General features: G+C 37.2%; 1 protein-coding gene across 2 annotated transcripts in view; it reads left to right on the plus strand.

The window, feature by feature from the left end:
• LOC135469663 (ADP-ribosylation factor GTPase-activating protein 1-like) overlaps nucleotides 1–20975 on the plus strand; it is a 64781-nt gene that overhangs the window by 36304 nt on the left and 7502 nt on the right. The window contains exons 8-11 of one of the 2 annotated variants that reach the window (XM_064748212.1): nucleotides 6884–6949; nucleotides 8005–8064; nucleotides 17159–17218; nucleotides 18066–18193. In XM_064748212.1, coding sequence (XP_064604282.1) covers nucleotides 6884–6949; nucleotides 8005–8064; nucleotides 17159–17218; nucleotides 18066–18193 — 314 coding nt within the window. The remainder of the gene's footprint in view (nucleotides 1–6883; nucleotides 6950–8004; nucleotides 8065–17158; nucleotides 17219–18065; nucleotides 18194–20975) is intronic. The other variant, XM_064748213.1, reaches the window with a different exon arrangement.

Consider the following 20975-nt stretch of genomic DNA (forward strand, 5'->3'; position numbering starts at 1 on the left):
GAAAGATCATCAAAACTTATTTGCAAATATGGTCTTTAATGCTTTTCTTTTTTCAAGAGAAAAGGGTATTTGAAAATATTTTTGTATGGTGGGTATTTGGGACCAACTTTTGGTATTTGTCGTTGTTGCATAATAATGTTGTGATGCTTGTCTAATAAATGTATTTGAGTGTAAATTTGTTGTTCATATCGAAACGTATGCATTTAACCCAAATTAGGATAATATTTATGGACATATTAAAAATACAAATACGATTCAAATTGAGGTTTAGTACATTTTTCAGCTATTAAACCTGTGTTACATTTTCATTTATGACATTATTAAATAAAGAATATAAATGCCTAAAGGTGGGCAAAAATTATTTTTAAGTGTCTTTTTCTCCTTCAGAAAACATTGGAAAAGATATTGAAAACCACATTTAGGAATAACCTTTCTTGCTCTTTCGTTTGAACTTGGTCATTTTTACGTTTTCTCAACCTTTTAATATTGACCCAAAACATATATTATGGGTGATGGCTGGTATATAAATGTCTGCTTTCATGCCTAGATGCTTTTAACATTAAAACAAAAATTATATTTTTCTGCTTGGAGCGTAATGCATAGAAGCATGTACATATAAATACATGTATGCCATTCTCAAACCGTCTAATGTTTCAGTATTGTGGTGAAGTGAGGTAATTTAGCTTTGAAAATTGAAGCTCATGACTTGATATCTGTCATTTAGGGCTATTTTCTTTGTGTATGAATGGTCGTTATGAGTATAGCAGATTTGATCCCTTTTGATGCTGCAGTTATATCTGTACAGTGTAGTCTTGTGTTCAAATAATAACAGTTTAAGTATTTACCTCTAATTTGTTTGATTTATTGTCTACCAGTTACCTATATATTCATCTCCTTGGCACTTCCTGCTGAGGAAACAATCAATATGAGCAGGAATTATATGGGTGTAGCAATGAGCCACATCTGTTTTTCACCCACTCAATCTTATCCTCAAGTGAAATGTTTTCTTCACCATTGAATACATTAATGTAATGGATAGATGTATTTTATTATGATTAGAGAGAATCTATCAAAAGTAACAGCTTTTGTATGATTATCTAGCTTGATAGATGAACTGCCTGGGAATTTCAGTTGTTGTTTTGTATTATCAATTCTGCAAGCATCACTGCTCAAAAACAAAGATAAATTGTACTGAAATTCTACCCAGTGTAGCACCTAGCTCATGGCTGACACAAAAAGGAAATCAAAATTTATTTCTGCATCATATGTTATCAGTTGTGTTGTAAATCATGTAAATTTTTGGTCTATATTACATCTTGTTCTGTTGTCCGACGAGCACATAAAAATCAAACTCACCAAAAACCAGTGCTGTTTCCATCATTATGTTTAACTGCTGGCATTGTGAACCAGTCAGGTGGATAGAATTTGGCATTGAATCAAACTGATGACAGCACCTTTATTGTTAAAATGGTAATACTGCATGATAGCTAGAAGAATTAGAACTAGGAACTCTTTTGATGATGAATTCATCTATTAAAGGCATGTGACTTCTTGGAAATTTAGCCTCTGTTTTCGCCATGTTTATTTGAGATCATAGAGAAAGTGTACGTTCTTTTATTTCCATGAATGACTTTGACCTACAATTACTCAGTTATTTCACATACACCACAGACATGCGCAGTAAAATATGGCAGAAAGTTGACTTTCAGAGATAAATGAAATCATAGTTTCCAACGGCAGTTTTCATTGGACATGACTTGTGAACATGCTAGTCAGATACGGACACTAGCCCAGATACAAGCATGTACTTATGATTTCCCTCAGACTATCACATCAGGGTTTAATTATGCACAGCTGGCTATTAAATTGTTCTTCATGTAAGATGACACAGAAACAGAAAACAAAGATGACTGTTTGTTTAAGGCTAAGGCTACAATATCATTTGGTTCTTACTTATTTCATACTGCGCAGAGAAAAACTGTTAATAAATATTACTGAGTAAAGTATGAATATACTCTTGTAGATAATGCTCTTTTTGCAAGGAGAATAGGATATAGCTGCTAACTGGACTTGTAGATCTTTGTCAGGTCTCACGTGAACAAAATATATTTGTGGTTTTCAAACTTCACTTGTAATGTGAACAATAATATTTTTGTGAATTCTTCTGCGACTTCTTTGTTTATTAATATAATGAATTGTACCCACAAGTATTGTATTGTAATTGGCAGGTGTCTTTTTTATTTAACTGGTTTGACGTAATTAATTCACTTTGCCATAAAATGTTGTGCTAAGTACAGGAAATAATTATTTGTAACTGCTTTTATATAAATATAGCGACATCTATTTTTTCCCCTGTCAACACATGTATATACAGAGTGATATTGTGGCATAAAGTACATGTGTATGTAGCAGTTGTGTTGTCACCTAAAAAGGCTTTCACTCAGGCTGAATCAGTATTCTTTCATGATGTTCCTATCTCTACATGCATGTGAGATTTAAAGTTTTCAATATTCAGGGGCCAATAGTTGTATTTAGTGTATTAAAAGTTAAATCAGGCTGAAATCTTCACACCAGTCTTTTCCTAACACAAAGCAGAAGGCACCATAGTCCAGACTCAACTTAATGCGGAGCGTAAGTCCTAATACACTTATAAACAACTGGGACTAATGACAGATAAATATTCAGGTGTGTGTTACTTAAGAAGACTTCAGGAATCCAGTTGATCCAAGCTAAAGTATCAGTTGGTGTGGATCTATATTCAGATTGGCGTGACTTGATTTCTCAACATCGTGTAGCTTACACCTTGATCCAAATGGGTCAGCATCTGGATGTGTGAGAATCACTTTGCCCCGGTTTGGCTTGTGCCTGTGTGCATTAGACTCGGGTGTCAGACGAACTTTTTACCCGAGCAGCAATGACAACACTGTGTTGTGGAGACATGCCAGATCATACTGAGCAAACTCCCGCTACCTGAGCTCTGTTAACAAACTTAGCCTGTAGCTGTCATGTCTTGTGTCATATGGCTTTAGAGGAGCCTGTCCTCTCCTTGTGGCCTGATCTGATGCGTGAAACAGCCAGGAACATGTAGAAATGTGTGTCCAGCACTTATTGGCCAGGTGATGTGTTTCCACCTGTGATAAGGTCAGTTTTAACCAGCCATTATTAATAGAGAGGTGTTGTTAAAGTACTGTCTTTGACCTAAAATCTTGATAAATTCTCTTGCCCGATTTGTAAAAATGCACTGTTTTTTTGGCAAGTTTTTAGGTCAAATATGGTAACAAAAAGCAAGACAAAGCTATTACACATTGATATTGCCCTAATTATTATTGGAGAAAACTGAATGAATTTTACTGTAGAATATCTGGTTGTGGAACTTTTTACTGTAGGTGATTCTGTAAAGTGTTTCTGTAAAGCGTTCTTTGAAAAGGACTTCATTTTGCAAAAATAGGAAAAGGCATTTTACATAATGTTTTTTTTTTTTGCCTCGTGATTTTTGGTAAATTTTAACTTCAATTTCAATCTCAGGTTTGTCTAATACGAGCAAAAAAATAGGGGTAATCCATATTAGACAATACACTCTTCGAACAAGTGAATTGCATTTACCTCGTCAAAACCAGGTCTCATATTTTCAACAAAAACATAACTATTTCAGCAATACCCGACCTCACGATCTACCACAAATGAACCATAGTGTCCATACTAAATTCCGAATGAATTTGGTAACAATGGTAAGAAGTAGTGTGCACTTGACCCCCAGGCTGATAGGACTGATAGTCTGGTGCCTAATAATTACAAGCTAATTGAAGAAAAAAAGGAGAATTAAGATTGGCAGGAAAGCACTGGATTTGAACCGATGACTGCTAGGGGTGATGTTCATTGGAGCTATGGTGAAAGACAGTGAAAAGGAAAAAAAAAAGACATTGCTGGCAAATAGCAGTGCTGGGCTACATGTATAGAGAGATTCTTCCTTTGATCTATTGCTCCTGTCACCAGACAAAATTAGAATACATGCCCTTCAGCCAGTACCCTACAGTGGCCGGGTGTTATGCAGTCTAGCACGAAGCTTCCATGTTTTTTGAATGGGAGTTTTTGTCAGTTTTGGAAGTGAAATTTCATCTGAAGATTATCAGCCATTTTAGGAAAAAAGATGGTGTGAGCTTATCAATACAATTCAAAATGGCTGCTAAATCACGTGACTGGCCATACAGCACAATACATCAAAAGCCGCCTCATATGTTCATTACTGAAAATACCAGGTTTGTTTTTTTTTTCCACCTTTACCACAGAAATGAAGATCTGCAGTTGATCTGTCTACTGATCAATTTTCATAGCTATTACGGTGTCCAGACTCTAAAATGGGCTTTGATTGCAATTTAAAGAAAAAGTATACATAGTAGGAAAAAACTAAAACCACGGTTGTCTTCAGCAGGTCAAACTACATCTAATTGCTATCTTGTTTTTTCAAACTTCAGCCATAGGTCATCATATGACAAAAACAACCAATAGTGAGTTTCCACATTTCTCAACATGCATACAATTTTCAATCCTGATATCTGCAGTAGTCTTTTACATGCATAACAGTTTTCAATGCTATTGGATCAGTGGTTCTGGAGAAGAAGTTTTTTTTAGATTTCCACACTTCTCCAATATGGCCGAAAAGTGGGTCACAGATGGGGAAAGTTTTAACTGCTGTGACATGCAGTTTTTCGCAGAACGAAAAAAAACACAGTCGTCAGAGAAGAAGAAAAATAATCGGTAGTGAGAACAGTGGTCTTGATATTCAGTGTGAGTTTATGAATTACGCATTCTCCTGTGTATTGAATATTGTACATGTAGTTCTTGTTTTAATGATGTAAAGCAATATTTAGGGATATATGTAAGTATTAAGATGCATGCATAGAATTTGGGTAAAAAAATTACTTTCTTTCATGGCAGATACATGTATACTTTAATTGATAGATACACTAATATTTATTTATTTATTTGATTGGTATTTCACGCTGTACTCAAGAATATTTCACTTATACAAAGGTGGCCTGCATTGTTGTGGGAGGAAACTGGGCAGATCTGGGGGGAAACCCACGACCATCCGCAGGTTGCTGACAGACCTTCCCATGGGTGGAGAGGAAGCCAGTATGAGCTGGACTCACAGGCAATCACATTGGCGGAAGGCTCCTGGGTCATTGCGCTATGCAGCTGGCATGCTAACCCCCTCCGCCATGAAGGCCCCCGCTGAGATTTAAATTTTATTCAAAATCCCTCATCATATATGGAATGGTCAAGTGAATTATACACCTAGATGTGGATGAAATCTTGGAAGAAATTCGTTCTGTATTCCATTGATACTTACTGTTAAGTTTTGAGCCCAAATGGCGTCTTCCATAAGGCAAGCCCATTGTCCTGTCATCTGAATATGTGTATAAATACTCTTTCTATACAAGCTAGACCGGACAGTTGGCATTTTTGTCATTACTGGGTCAGAGATGCTAAAACATTCCACAAAGATTCACATTCTTTGAAGAGCTTGGTAAACACAGTAATCTGAGTTTGTCTGGAAGGTAATAGATTTTTGTAGATGTTTGTCAAACTGACAAGAGCCATCTAATTCTGTACTGGCCGGGCTCCATCCATTAATTGCTTACATTGATTGTGACCAGAACTTTGCTGGTCCTTAACAAAACAGGTCACATGTTCAAAACCACACCTCAGCCTCTGTTTCAGCTGTGGTTTTTAAATCAAAGAGATTTTACCTGGCAATGTTTGATGATTTGCACTCTGGTTTATGTTCTGTCACCCATAATGTTATTATATTTAGTATAAAATTGTTGAGTGCACTTATCAATCAATCAGTCAATATAACTGACTGGTATTCGCCAGATTCGTTTCTCTTCTATCTATACCTAGATACATGTGCATGAAGTATAGTTCAGCTGTAAAGTTTGGATATTATTATCATCTGAAATTTTCACTTTGAATATATATAAACGGAGCAGTATGGATAGTGGTATTATCAGTAACTGGAACTATCATGTATTATGTATATCCTGTAAACCTTTGAAATTATTTGAGAGTTGGCATAATCAGTACATGTATACATGTATCTTTTCAGTCACGTCAGTTGTTAAACTCACTTTCCATAAGATAATATAGATACACGCCGTAATACATGGTATAGGAATGGTGTACCCATTTATGTATCTATATATGGAGAAGTAATAGTTCTGTGTACTGAAGTGTGTGCACTGATGTGAGATTCGGTGTGTTAATCAGGCTGTTTGTGATGTGTGTATGTTCATTTTCGAATTGGCGTCTTGGAATATCCTCATATACATTGACATTCAGCATTTTTATATGTTTGGTCGGGAGTATAGGCTGTCGCCCGTATATGTATAGGTCGACACACAAGACATGGATTCAATAGTATCTATTCTCAGACAGGAAGATTTTCAAAATTCCTGACTTCCATTGTTCTCAGGGCCAGATGGTGCCAAGAAACAGTCCAATATGGTTTCTCATGTACATGTAGTCTTGCATGAAGTCCTGAATATGACTTTAAACAACAATGAGATATTTTTTAAAGAATTGTGTCCCGTGTTTTTGGAATGATGTTGCATTGCATTAGCAGTATATATCAGCAATAAATACCAGTGAGAGTGACTTACCACATGTACCAGGAGATACTTTCGTGAAATGATTGGGAAAAAAGGCGGAAGAGTCGTTACAACTCAAGTGTGCTAAGCAAACAAATAATTAAGCAAAAATATTAGTGAACATGTAGTCTTGTTGAAGTTTTTCATTTTGGTTTTATTTGCAGCCTAATAATGATACACTATGTGTATTTTTCTTACTTTTATAATATGAAAACCTGTTTTTCTTATTTCAGGCAACAAAACTTGCCACTTCTGCCACCAAAAAGACAAAGGAACTTGGACAAAGCGTCAATGAAAAGGTATTTGGTTTATAATGCCAACCAACTGGCTCCACAAGTTTCAGTGTCCTCTTTGCTCTTTAACACCTTCACAAGTTGTAGATACATTGGATGTTACACAGATTTTGTGCGGGTGGGTGGGTGAAGTTTTGTCTGCTGTATATGTATGTTTAGTGTTCATTTTTGGAGTTTTGTCTGCTGTATATGTATGTTTAGTGTTCGTTTCTGGAGTTTTGTCTGCCGTATATGTATGTTTAGTGTTCATTTTTGGAGTTTTGTCTGCTGTATATGTATGTTTAGTGTTCATTTTTGGAGTTTTGTGTGCTGTGTATGTATGTTTAGTGTTCATTTTTGGAGTTCTGGATCAATTCATTACTTTACCAAGCACTTTACATGGCTGCTATGATTTCAGTGCAGACATAAGGGCTGGCTCAGATAAGACATAAAAAAGCAATAACAAAACAAATGTACCTTATTCATGAAAGTCTATTAAACACGAAACTATGAAACCAAGTGAATTTAAAGGCAGAATACAAGAAATGAAATATAACAGTAAGAGCACTGTTTGACAACATACTTTCTGTATCCCGCTTTTCTTCATATTTAGATAAAAGTCTTTATCAGCAGATATAAATATTTATACATATAAATGTCCACAAAGTCTTCACTAAACTGTTCACTAGTGTTGTCTAAACTGATCAGTTATTGGTTAAAAAGTGGCATCTCAAATGGCATAAATAAATTTGCAGAGAATACAGATATTTCAGAGAAAAACACATTTCATTGGAGTTTCTGTAATAAAATGAGATAACGCCTCAAGTAATAATGATTTGGCTGATTTGATATTTTGCACTTGCTTGCTATATTCTGTTGTCCACATTTGACTACTGAACTGCAGTAATACTACTATGGTTCTTGTGACATCTCATTCCACATTCTTTTTTTGTCATTAACGTTTTTGTTTGTTTTTTGCTGGTGACAGTAGTTGCACAACACCCTGTCATCGTTGTTGTAGTTGGATGTTGTGTTTTTCTAGCACCTGCATGTTTTCTATTTGGTTTGTGGTTTACGCACAGGTGAAAGAGGCCAAGATCTATGACAATATGTCAGAGTCAGTCTCCAGCCTGGCCAACAAAGTAAGTATTGATCAGCTCGAACTTCCAGTGGTTCCCTGTTTTATGTTGGTGTATGGGACTTCTTATGTGTGCACTTACTGCTTAAAGGAGAAGAAAATTTAAATATCAGTCAAATACCATTGAAAAGAGTATGCATTTCTTTGCTGGTGCATGCCATAAAAAATTGTAATATGTACATGTACCTCCGGTTGATAAATTATGAATAAAGTCAGCTCCAAAATCCACTGTGGGCGACTCCATTTTGCCTAAGAACTAGTCCTGAAGTCTTCTGTGTTAGGAGGAGAATTGCTGTTGGAGACTGCCGAAGTGCAGTTCGTACATTTCCAGTACAACTCTTCTTCCCAGAAAGCAGTGAACAGTGCAGTTCGTTTTCCGCTTGACGATCACGAAGCCAAAATGTTGGACCTAGGTTCCGAGTTTACACAAACAAGCCGGCAGTTTTAATGACTCTCATTGGCTGAGAGGCAATTACAGGGTGTTAAAGATGGAGGACACAGTGGACTCAGCGATTTTTGTCAGCTTTGACGTTTTTACGTGTTTGGCGAGAAAAATCGCAAAATTATGCCGCAGGCGCCACCAGATAGAAAAAAATGTGCTCTTTTCAGCCTGTAGTGTTGTTTTTTAAGTTTTCTTCTCCTTTAATCCTAGGTCTGTGACAGTAGTTTAGACTGTATACATCTGGGCGCTTCACAGGTTGGAACAGTAGCTTGGGAAGGTATGCAGGGAAATGAACATCACTGGATGATCTGAGAGCTATGGATGATGATAACTGGAAATTATAGTGTGATAGAAAACAAAACAGTCTGCATAGAATGTGTGAATCGAAAAAACAAAGTGGAGTTTTGTATTGACTTAAATATGTTTATTTAGATAATAGTTTAATTCACTGTTGTGTTGGTAGGAGTAAAATGTAGTTGCAAGAGAAATGGCAAATGCCTTGCACTGGTAGTCATGTTGGATTTCTTACCAAACCAGTTCCAGAGTTCAGTGCACATAGTGATTAGCATGCTCCATGAGAGACAGTTTGAAATTTTTTGGTTGCAAATCCAACAGAAATTCAATAGAGTTTGTCTTAAATTTTAGCAAACAAAAGCAAGTAGGCCTACACGTATAGATCAACTGGATCTTCCAGTGTTTGTCACAATTTATGCTGGTGTATGGGGCTTGCTTTAGGCCTGCTTATTGCTTCACACATGGAACAAGAAAGAAATAAATTAGATTATTATCTCTCACGTAAATGTCTCTTCCCCTCATTGGATAACACTATGTGATGTGGGATTCAGTATTTCATGATGTTGCACGGTGACATCTTCTGAAATGTCTAAATGGCAAATGCAATATAGCACGCTAAACCCTACATATGCTACATCACATTTATTTTTGGTCACAATTTAAGTTGTCCTCCCATGTATTTAATCTTGCCTCCCATGCTTACAGATGAACCATATCAAATTCATCACTATGTCAAAGCTGCCATCAAAGGTGCCATAGAAAAAGTTGTCTGTCACATGTGTGAAAGTCTGATTGGATACGATAGAAACACTACCCATCTGTCAACACATCTTTAATGAAGCCATGACATTCATCAGACATCTGTCAGTTTGAAAGTGAAAGTGCAAACAAGTGCTGTGCCAAGTTAAAGAGTTTTGGATATCTGCAAATTTGTATTGCAGATATTCGAGACCCTTAACTTTGTGGACTTGTTTGTTCTGCATGTTGTAGTCAGTGCCATTGTCTTACAAGACAAATCCTGAATTAGGAAGGATTTATTTAGAATATAGTCTTGAAAAATGTGTTATGTATTTTCCATGTCTTCTGACATGCATTATTACCCAAAGTCGCTGTTTAATTGATAATTTTGCCTAGTTACAAGATACATGAATGAATGATTATGGCTTAACACCACATCGGCAAATTTCCAGCCATGTGGCGAGGTGCAACATACATTTATCGTGATACTATTCAGTTTTCACTGTATTATGATACTTGTTATAACATCAGACTTCAGGCAATACTCAGGCATTTTAGAGTACATGTAAGGCAGCAAAATGATGCTTGTAAAGGAATGTTCTAGCTACAGTGTTTGAAATATCCTCTGGTAATATTACCCTCACAGGATGGCAATATCGTTCACATTCAGTGACCCTTTTTTACGTGAATCCAAGGAGATTCCTCTACTTTTGGTTTACAGTTGTCGGCAACAGTGTAACTCTGGGATTCCTGTAGAAACCATATTAAGTCCTGCATTAGTGGGATTCTCCAACAGAAGAAAATAGTTACACAAGTATTGGTGTTGTAATATGGTACATGTACATATGTCAGAATGGTATGATATTTTCTGTTACGTCGTATCCTGGGGCCTCTGTGGCCGAGAGGTTTAACACACATGGCGCATTGATCCAGGAGCATCTCACCAGTGTGGTCACTGTGAGTTCAAGTCCAGCTCATGTTGGACTGCCAGCAACCAGCAGGTCTGCAAGCAACCTATGGAGCTATTTGATGTGTCCTTTGCTGAACTTGTCTGTGGTACAAGTACATTCTTCAGCGTTTTGACTGTATATGAGATGAGTGTACATTTGTTTAGTGTGGATAGGGATGAAACTTAATGTGTCTAGATTGCAGTGCATACATGAGCAGTTGCTGTGTTAGAGGTCTGTTTAGTAGAGTTGTCAGCTTTTTTTTTGAGCTGGGTTTCTTCTCAGCTTCAATTTCAAAGGACTTTTGCATTCTGTTGCCAGATAAGAATGAAACGTGACGAACTGCTGACGTAATTTTGTTGAAATCCCAGATTTATGGGAGACACTTGGAAACCTTTTCTGACGTTATCTACTAACAAATACGCTCATCACGTGTGACGAAGGTGTGAGAATGGACGGTTGGATAATGTTATCAATTTTTATCCTCTGGACCTGGATGCCTCAATTACCCCATTCTTCTGATGCTTTGGTCTGTGAAGCTTAAGAGGTATAAACTCGGCGGGGATTTTAATTAAGTTGGTTTTGGGGGTGATTGACAGTTTTAGCCATTACTGCCTCTCTGAGTTTCACGTAAGATGGATTAGTGATCTAGTGCCCAGCACACCCAAGGGTTAACTACAGATAAAGGGCTGTGTTGATAGGAAATTGAACACTGATTGATTGGGGCGAAATGGTTAAAGGCCTGGCAGGTTTTACTTGTGACCTGCCCATTTTTGGAATTTAAATGGGAATAAATTGGTAGATTACACTAGAGGAACATTAAGCCTTATAGCTTTGAGTGCCTCAGGAATACAGTGTGCTTGCTGGGAAACAGGGCCTTGCTGAGATTATTGGTAATGATTTTGGAATCCATTTGGCCACTGTGACAGAAACACAGATGCACCACGCTGGAGCACTTCTGATGCATTAGAGTATTTTTCAGGAATGACATTGAAGGCTTCCAGTTGTTCTGTTTCTAGAAGTGTTTAACTCATTGTTTTTATTTTTACCTCTAACATTAATTGTTTCATAGCATGAATATTTCCTGATCACATTATTCTCATAGCATGCATTAATAAGTGCATGATATGAATGAATTTTTTTTACAATCATGCCAGTATACAGTTGACTACAATAACATGCACTGTATTTTGTCCATAACTTTGTTACTCATTTTGTCGGATTCTGAGAGTTTTTTTGATGATCTTAGAGATGTGTTTTGAGGTTTTGTGTGGAAGATAGGTTATTATCCTGTCAGAAAATTTTAAGTTTATACAACACCAATAGTAATGTTTCATTACCTTTATTTGCCTGTAAAAATATATGTTTTGGGGGCAAAATTTTAGGTACAATGCAGTACCCCCATTAATACCGGTCACATTAAGTTTCCATCAGCACAAATCATGGCTGTCTTGCCCAGGCTGAATCTCTATAGGGCTGATCACTTTGGCCAAAATTGCCTGGTTTTGTCTGTGAGGTTAATATGTCTAACATGTCCTATAAACAATAATTGGCATTCAGCTCCTGGTCTAGTGGCCATGACTGAGCTAATAAAATTTCATTAGTCTGCTTGACTTTGACCTTGATGAGGCAACTCAGGCACCAGTAAATCAGTGAAAAGGGTTTGGCTTCTCACAGACTTAATTCCTGATATTTCCGACCTGATATTTCTGACCATACAAGCTTCTCACAGACAAATTGGTTTTGAGCGCGTCTTATTTGTGTTCAGGGAAAGGGCCTATTGCTGTTCATTTTAGCCTCGGACCTTCAATTGATATAAGTGAAGGTTACTTTAACCAGTGATTTGTGTTTATTTAAAGCTTTTTCAATTTGTTAAGAAAACCACCAACCAGCTATCTGAATAACCTTACATTTGGACAGTTTGATTTCAAAAAGTTCAAAAGTGATTGCCACAGCATTAGTGATTTCAAACCAGTCCATCAGGGGTAAATTACCAGTTCATATTGATGCAGATTCTTGAAGGATTATTGTGCGGATCTAAATATCTGTCCTAAGTATAAAGATTATAACTTGTTTAACAGTATATTACCATTAGGGCCTCTGAGAAACATAATTATGACTATAAATCCACCAAAAACAATAGATTTACTACCCTAGCCGATCTCCAACCCGCCGTCACTAAAGGTCAGCGGTGATGTCATAGGTGGCCAACCCAAGTCTAGCTGGCTTATGTAACCTGGGAATTCGTAATGTCATTTTTAAGATTGATTCTAGCTACACAGAAGCAAATATACTGCTGTATCAATTGGAACCCATAGAGGACAGCAATGAAGTTCCGATTTCTTTGTCTAGGCATTTCCAACCACGCTGGCTATACGGACTGATAAGCTATAGCTTTATCCTGTGTTACACTGTAGGTCAACATTTCCTGTCTATATCAGATTTAATATTGACTATTCTTTCCTTCTGTCTGCTTCACAACAAATATCATTCTATCCCCCAAGTGGATTTATTTCAAAAATTGGTTCTCGGGAATTAATTTTCATGCATTTAATTAAGGCAATACTGAAAGAGAAATTCTTTCAACTGTTTAATTTTCCTAGTTATATTATGGCGGGAATTACTCATAATTCTTATTATTATTAGATTATTTGATGATTGACTGTAATATTTTGTGTGTTTATTGGGGTATAAACAAAAAAAAAAACGCTATGCAAACCGTATGAATCCGTGTAGTAGTTCATATAAAAGTATGAACTGCGTTTTTTTTTTTCATGTAAATGAAAATCCCACTGCCCGCTGTGTATGAATCTGAACAGTGTTTTTTTGTGTATACCCCAATAAACCTAAAAAATATTACAGTCAAAATCCTTACATTTTAAGTTAAGGAATAAAAGGATGTTTTCCTTTCATTCCAAACTCTGAGAAATGTTAGTCAATTGTTTTGAAGAAGGGAATGCCGCAGGCTCCAGAATACACTTTTTATGAAGGAGGTCATTTGGGCGTATTGGATTGGTGATCAAAATTCTACCATTACTAAGCAACGTCACATGCACAGCAAGCCAAATAACGAGGCAAAGTTTACATCTGAGGGTTGTTTGAAAAAGAATGAAAACATTTAGAAGGTGAATTCCATGCTAGAAAACTCTGGGCGCAGAAGATGCAGAAGGAGTTGAATTTATTTCATGAGACACATTTTCAAGGCGACAAGGCATTTGCGCTGCTCATAACGGACTACTACTGTTTGCACGCCAAGGATATGCGGGAGGTGACTTCATCATGCAGGTTGCAAACATGTGGATGTATCTCAATATTTCAAACATACTGGTCGTCACGTTGGTGAGTGATTTTGATCAGACTGGCTCATTTTGGCGGGAACTCGCACTCGGCTGTGCATATACTTTGCTGACCTAGCAGGAGGAGTTTCTCAAAGGAGTCGTCATGTTACGCCGGTCACAAATGCCAAGGCGACATATGCAATATGCGGATTCATAGTGATTAGGCCGGCACATTAATGATTCATGCTCATTAATTCTATATATGAATATTTCAAGAGGAAATGTCAAAAAATCATCAGAATTCTGCCCAACCCAGTTTTCTCATTATTTTCTGTAATATCCCGTATCAGTTTTTCCAGATGTGCAGCTGGTAATAAAGCTAAAGGGCAACAACACAAACTGATGTTTGAGGCCTTACTGGGGCAGTATGTGCAGTTTTTTTTGGACACTATCATGAGCCCAGCAGGGCATATATTGTTAACACTGTTTAATAGCTAAATTTCTCTGGCTATAAGGAATGTTGGATTGAAAGGTTCCTGACAGTTTTCTTGGCAGAGAAATTACAGAGCCTGTCTTTATTATAATGGAACACGGCAGGTATCTTTTTGACCTGGTTATGAATTGTACATGTGGAATAACACATAGGTGTCTTAATGCATTGAAATGTGCAGATTTTGAAGAGGGAATGTTTAATGTGCATATCTGCATGCGTGCATATACGTTGTAGATGGCTACTCAGAATGATTTTGTTCAAACTATTCACAAAATGCAATAATGTTGCTGGGTTTTAACTAATTACCTGGCATAGCTAATGCCATACCCAGAGTGTTGACGTCAGCGATATGGGTCGTAATTTTTGCTTTGAATCTTGCACGTTTAATGCTTCCAGTTTAATTTACTGTGAAAGAGAATGGCTTGAATTCTTTGTTCCCAAAGTAATATGCATTTAGCAAGTAAGCCACTGGTAAAGCTGTCTTATTACTGTAATTCATAAAGAAGTCCATTTGCCAAGCCAGAAGCAAGCGTGTTTTCTCAAGCTCCTTGCACCTTTGAGGTACAGGGTAAGGATGGCCAAAGTCATTATGCCTTGCAAGGACTAAGTGGTCCAGTGTGTTTCTCTGGATTAAATCAACCTGTCTTTGTTGTGGCACAATGTACAGGATAAAGCCTTTAGTTTCCAGAGATTAGGGAAGTTTCTCTGTGAGATAGATTCACACAAAAAGGAAATTTGCGGTTATTGACTGAAATGGACAAAAAAAAACCCTGCAGTTTCGTGCCTAAGTCCCAAGTGTATATTGATTGAAAACAGAAAGATTTCTATCATGTTGTCCAAAGAGCTCTCTGTAGAAATGCTGTTGCCACAACTGGTGCCGAGGTATGTGAATTTTTTATAACTTTATACCTTTTTTTTTATTTTTACATTTAAATTGAGATGAACTTATCTGTGTCTTTCCTTTTAGACAGTGTTAGGGGTCGTTGCCAAACAAGCTTGCTTCTGGCTTGGCAAATGGACTTTTTTATGAATTACAGTAATAATACAGCTTTACTAGTGTGTGTGTGTGTGTGTGAGGGTTGGGGGGGGGGGAATGGAGTGATTTACTTGAAATTAGGATTCATTGTCAGAAATACATGTATTCTATCCATTAACATGGCATAAGTATTTTGTGTGCCTAAATTTTACACTCGTCTGTATTAGAAGACATCCTTAAAAGAATGTTACGCTGATTTATAGATATACTGGGAACATTTGCTTATTCCTTTCGACCGAAGCTAGTGGATGTAAGTGTCCAAAAACCTTTTTGTTTACAAAGATGGACAAACTGATAAGGATCAAGGTAGTCTGAATTGTTTTAATAAATTGTTACAAATATCCTGGGTGTTATAATCCTTTTTTTGTAAATCGCAAGACAGTCATACAGAAACAAAATATCTCTGTTGTTTCCATTTTTGCCTGATTTTGCTTCATCCAGGAACACCTGTCACAAGTTGCTGATATACATGCATGTATATATACATGTAGGCACAAATAACGCTGCACTTGGGAATGCTTTTGATGTGCTGTGCCTTACATGGCATCATGTTGGCCTGTGGCACCAGCTGGACATCAGGCAAATAGCATAGAAATGACTGAAGATTTTGTATATTCTTCTTGCACCGTGAAAAAATAGTCCCAGACTCATTTGCATATGTGAATAAGTTACATTATATGTGCCATTTATAATATCATCTGAAATGGTTCCAAGATTCATTGAGAGGAATTATTTAGTGCACAGTTGTTCAAAACCTGACATCCAGGACATCTTATGTGATCAAAAGCCATACATCGTCCTTGTCACATAGTGGTTTTACGGGACAAGAGACATCAGAGAAAGCCAGATAAGTGCACCACTCACTCATACGGGGCATTAACTATAACGAGATTCTTCGTTTTGCTCTGTGCATATAGTCGCGTCTCAACAGCTCTTGTTTTTCCCCAGCGTTATAGAATACCCTCTAATGTGTTTAATGGCCCCATAAATTCCCCTCACAGGTAATCTGGTAATGGATTGAGTCTTGGGCTCGTAGCTGGTAGCCCGTGGCTCTTGAGATTCAGAGTGTTAGGAGTGTCTCACTGTAAATGAAAGTGTTGATGTAATTAGGGGCTGTTTGGTGCAAGATTTCTCACAATGGAAGACAGTTTCATTAGTTTTTTGCGCTTGAGTCTGTTGTACTCCGTGCTGACATTGTTATTACTGGAAAGAGGAAAATTTGTCTTTGTAGAATTTTCTATTCCTGGCCATTGAGATTGGCATGTATTAAAGATTGTTATAACAAGGTATTATTAGTGCAGTAGAGTTGAATAGTACTGTAAATCTTACACCTTTTCAACCAATAAAGCACTTTCTTCAGCGGAAGTTATGTATACAAATATTATGAAAATGATGCTAAGATGATTTGTTTGTGTCACTAACGATGCAAGCATCACAAGACTGCAGATTATTTCTCTGAACCTTATAGTTCTCTTAGAATGTTTGAAAATATTGGTTGCAGAGGTGGTTGAAAAGGCTGAAGAATCAGCGTAAGTTACCCATCTTCATTTCAGGTTAAAATGCGCATGCAGTACATTACTAATAATTTGATAAATTTTTTTACCAACTTATCTCATGCTAACAGCTGTTAATAAAAGTTGGTTAGAATTCATGTGAGATTTTCTGTGATAATCTCATAACTTGACATGATTTTTCACCAACAAATCACTATTCTGCTTGCAACAGGGTGATTATGTGTACGTGAAGAAAAATACAGTGACATTATACTGGGTGGTGATTGAAATCACAATCATTGCATAGAAATATTCCGGTGTAAAGGCAGTTGCTCTTGTTTGTTTGGCTAACCTCAATATTGTTTATGTATTTGTAGGTAAAGGACGGTACTTTACTGAATGACGTTGGCACATCTATGAGTGGCCTGGCCTCCAAGGTAAGATAGCAAAACAACCTGTTACATATCACCACAACTTAGCTGTTTGGTGCCTAATTCACACATTTAAAACATTTAACATTTCCATGTGACAGTTTGTTTTATTTCGATTGATTCATCCACTTTGTAGGGCCACTTAAGAGCTATTTGATAAGTCGGACTAATTTCTTGTCAGAAGAATTGAAGCGTTGGTATCAAAAGTATCATTTTAAGGCCTTTATCTGCTTCTGAAAGTTAATTTCTAGGCACCATACTGTAATTGAAATACATTACCAGTATTTGTGCTTGCTGTACTGGTATGAATATCTTATTCTTGTATGTATATAGAGATGAGTGGTTTAAGGTGTTATGCTGGCGATTACAAGAAGTTCAGTCTTCACATTCAGTTCTTACTGGCTCATTGCTGTCTTCAGACTGTGCCCTCCTGCATTCATGAATATGACCACCTTTGTTTAGTAGAATTATTCCTGAGGATGGTTTATATTGCCATTAATTTTTTTTTCCTGATGTTCTGTTGCCCACCTACCAATACTTTATATCAGTTTTTATTATTTGTTTGACTTGTCCCTTGAGGTTTATGGTTTACGGTGTGGATTTATGATTTGCTTTGGCAAGTGGGAAGATCTTCCGGCAACCTGCAGATGGTCGTGGATTTCCCCCGGGCTCTGCTCGGTTTCCTCCCACGGTAATGCTGGCCGCCGTCGTCGTATAAGTGAAAAACTAGTATTCTTGAGTATGGCGTAAAATACCAATCAAATAAAAAAGATAAATAAACATGATTTACTTTGTGGCTGTACAGTGTTGACATCAGATATCAATGTGACTATGGTTTTGTTCTTGTCCCCAGTTAACATCTGTCAGTACAAAGGGCTGGAAGGATCTGTCCTCATTATGGGGTGAACCCAAGACGACCTTGGCCACAGCCGACACCAGCCCTGGAGAGAAGACTTCTCTACTGGCCATGAAAGCAGATGGGTAAGCGGAAGCTTTGGGTAGAAAATTACAGTGTGTATGTACGACCTTGTTCCCAGGAATTTTAGAGGTAGTTGTGTTCCTGCCCCAAGATAGAACGTCATCATGTGTGGGGAAAGTTTGCCAGTTACTTAGTGGGAAAGACCAGTGGTTTTGTCCTCGCTACTTTAGCCATCTCATTCCAGTTAATAGAAAAGACAGGAGAAAAGGTGTATGAGCGTTCCAAAGGGACAGAACTGGTGCCAGTGTACCTTCACCCAGATGTTTAGGTGGCCTTTATAATAATATAATAAAATATTATGTAATGGGGGTAGTACAGTTGCACACACAAACTCAGTCAGCCTAGGCTGATCTTCCCCGAGGCCCTCAGAGGAAAAGAAAATAATATACATTACTGTAATTCTTCAAACTTTTTGCATGTTTGCAAGATGTTTATTTAAGCATATTCAGAGGGTTAGACTGATAAAATTATACTTTTTGTGGAGCCCAGAAACTGGTCATTCCATCCAGTGTAGTTTTATCTCCAAAATCATATTAAAAATGTGCATATATGGGGCTGAAAGTTGCTCTGTCATATGCGAAAAAAGTTGAGAAAATAGATTAGTAATAAATCTAAGCTATTTTGCTGATAAACTGATTAAGCCCATTGGTTGCAAAACAATTAACTCAAGTACTACCATATAAATCAGACAACAAAGTATTAGATGTACATGTAGGGCATGGTGATAAGGGATGTGATCAGTGCAGTAGCAACCTGTGCTGACCTGGACCTCAGGCAACCAGGGAAGCTGTCTAGACTGTCACTCCCTGAGTTCTTTAGGCTTTTGTGGTTCAGGGTCTTCAGTTTCATGACCAAGGGGGCAGCTAGCCATTTGGCCTTTTGCTTTGAAAATAAAACCACAATAAAACTGGGTTTGTCTCTGGAAGGTGATAAAAGTACACAGTAAATAGTGTTTATGGAGCTTGTTGTCTGGGGAAGCAGTCACAGATGTTGTATGCAACTCTTGGTCATGCTGGTTAAGAGCTAGAAGCAATAGTTGGAATAGTAAGAGTGTTGTGTACATACAGGGTGTCAGGATGGTGCACGACTTCTGGGACACCCTGTATACGTAGTCTGATTGTGGAATTCCTTTTGATTGTAGCTACATGTACCAAGCTCTGTTCATGGAAACAAGAAGCATAGCATTTGTTCTTTTATCCTTTCCTTCTATAAAATTAAGATCCAACTATTTGGTTGAAGGAATGAAGAATAGACATGTTGGTTTTAAGAAAACATTTATAGTGTAACTGTATATATACCCTGCATTCAAGATGATGTTTTGTAGTTTTAAAGAGGAGTCATAGCTGTGAGGGCACATATAGATTCAAATGTGTAGTTTGGCGACAAGCATGTGTAGCTTTCTGGCAGATAATATTCCTTAATTATTAATGCCGGGCACATTTGTAAATTTTGGGAGTGCTCGTGACATATAATTTGAGTTATTTTATAAAGCGAGATAGAATTCTATCTGGAAATGGTGTCTGTCTTGAGGTTAGGTGAGTGTTTGCTCCTCCCACACAGAAGATTGCACCATTTGAAATTTTAAAATAATAAGGGTTTCTCGTCCTTTTAGTCCACTGTATAATTATTATCATTGCGAAAACAAATTGACCTTTACACTAACAGCCACTTCCTGCTCTCCAGGCAATTTGTAATTCTCATCATTATTTGGGGGTCTGTCATTATTACCAACAGAAGATCAGAGCAAGATTGCCATGACACCTTTTATGCCTACATTGCAAATACACGGTGTCCCAGAAGTCGCACAACATCCAGGTTGAGTTTGAATGCTTGAGCTACAGAGCGGTTGTGTTGCCAAATCTCTTTCAAACATATTAACCAATTCAACTCTTTCTTGTACTGTAGGTTTATTAGCCATAATTAACCCTGAAAGAGAGAAAAAAAATTAAAATCAGTATTAAATCTGAGAAAAAAAATGAAAATCAGGATGGTGCATGATTTCTGGGACACCCTGTATAGGAGGGACATTTTGACTTGCACGTGTCAGTGGGTAGATGGCTGTATGATTTTGTTGATAAGGCCATGGCAGGGGGGGGGTTTTTTGCGATGAGAATGAATATTTTTTCAATGTTGTTGGAGAGTATACAAAAATGAAAAAGCACCTACTGTGTGGAAAATGTGGAGCCTGGACAGTCGCTGGCTGCTCAAAACATTATATTTATGTGATCTTGACAAACAGAAACAATATAAAAAACATGGAGATGGGGTAAAATAAAAAGAGGAATTTTCAGTTTTATTTCATTTTCCATGTTTGGATTTTTTTAGTATCTGCTCGCCCGTAAAACACAAAGTAAAACTGGTGTCAGCTGGGTGGGTGTGTGTGGCATACATGTTATCATGTGGGCATTTTGCCTCAAGAACTATAAATTAGATCAAACCATTCGATCTGGCGCACACCATTGGTTTGAGTTTAACAGTGTGAATAACAAAAATGGGGCAGAGTGTATGTGTTTTACAAACACCTAGCGTAGCATCTAGTTCATGAATATGCATGTTTTGAAGTTTTTCACAATATACATATTCATGTACAGTGCCTTTACTGTCGTTCAGAAACTATTTTCTTAAAGCATTGTGTTTGCAACACTGATAGGCTCAAGTCATGCTCTTGATGGTCTGGCTTTGACATTGGTGTAAACTTTGTCAAGAAATTTGTAGCACCTGCTGAAAGACAGAGTGTTTACTCCCAGCACTTTCTCTACCAGTAAAACTTCTCGCCATTGTAAA

This window comes from Liolophura sinensis, chromosome 7, assembly GCF_032854445.1.
Source record: "Liolophura sinensis isolate JHLJ2023 chromosome 7, CUHK_Ljap_v2, whole genome shotgun sequence".
Classification (NCBI taxonomy): domain Eukaryota; kingdom Metazoa; phylum Mollusca; class Polyplacophora; order Chitonida; family Chitonidae; genus Liolophura; species Liolophura sinensis.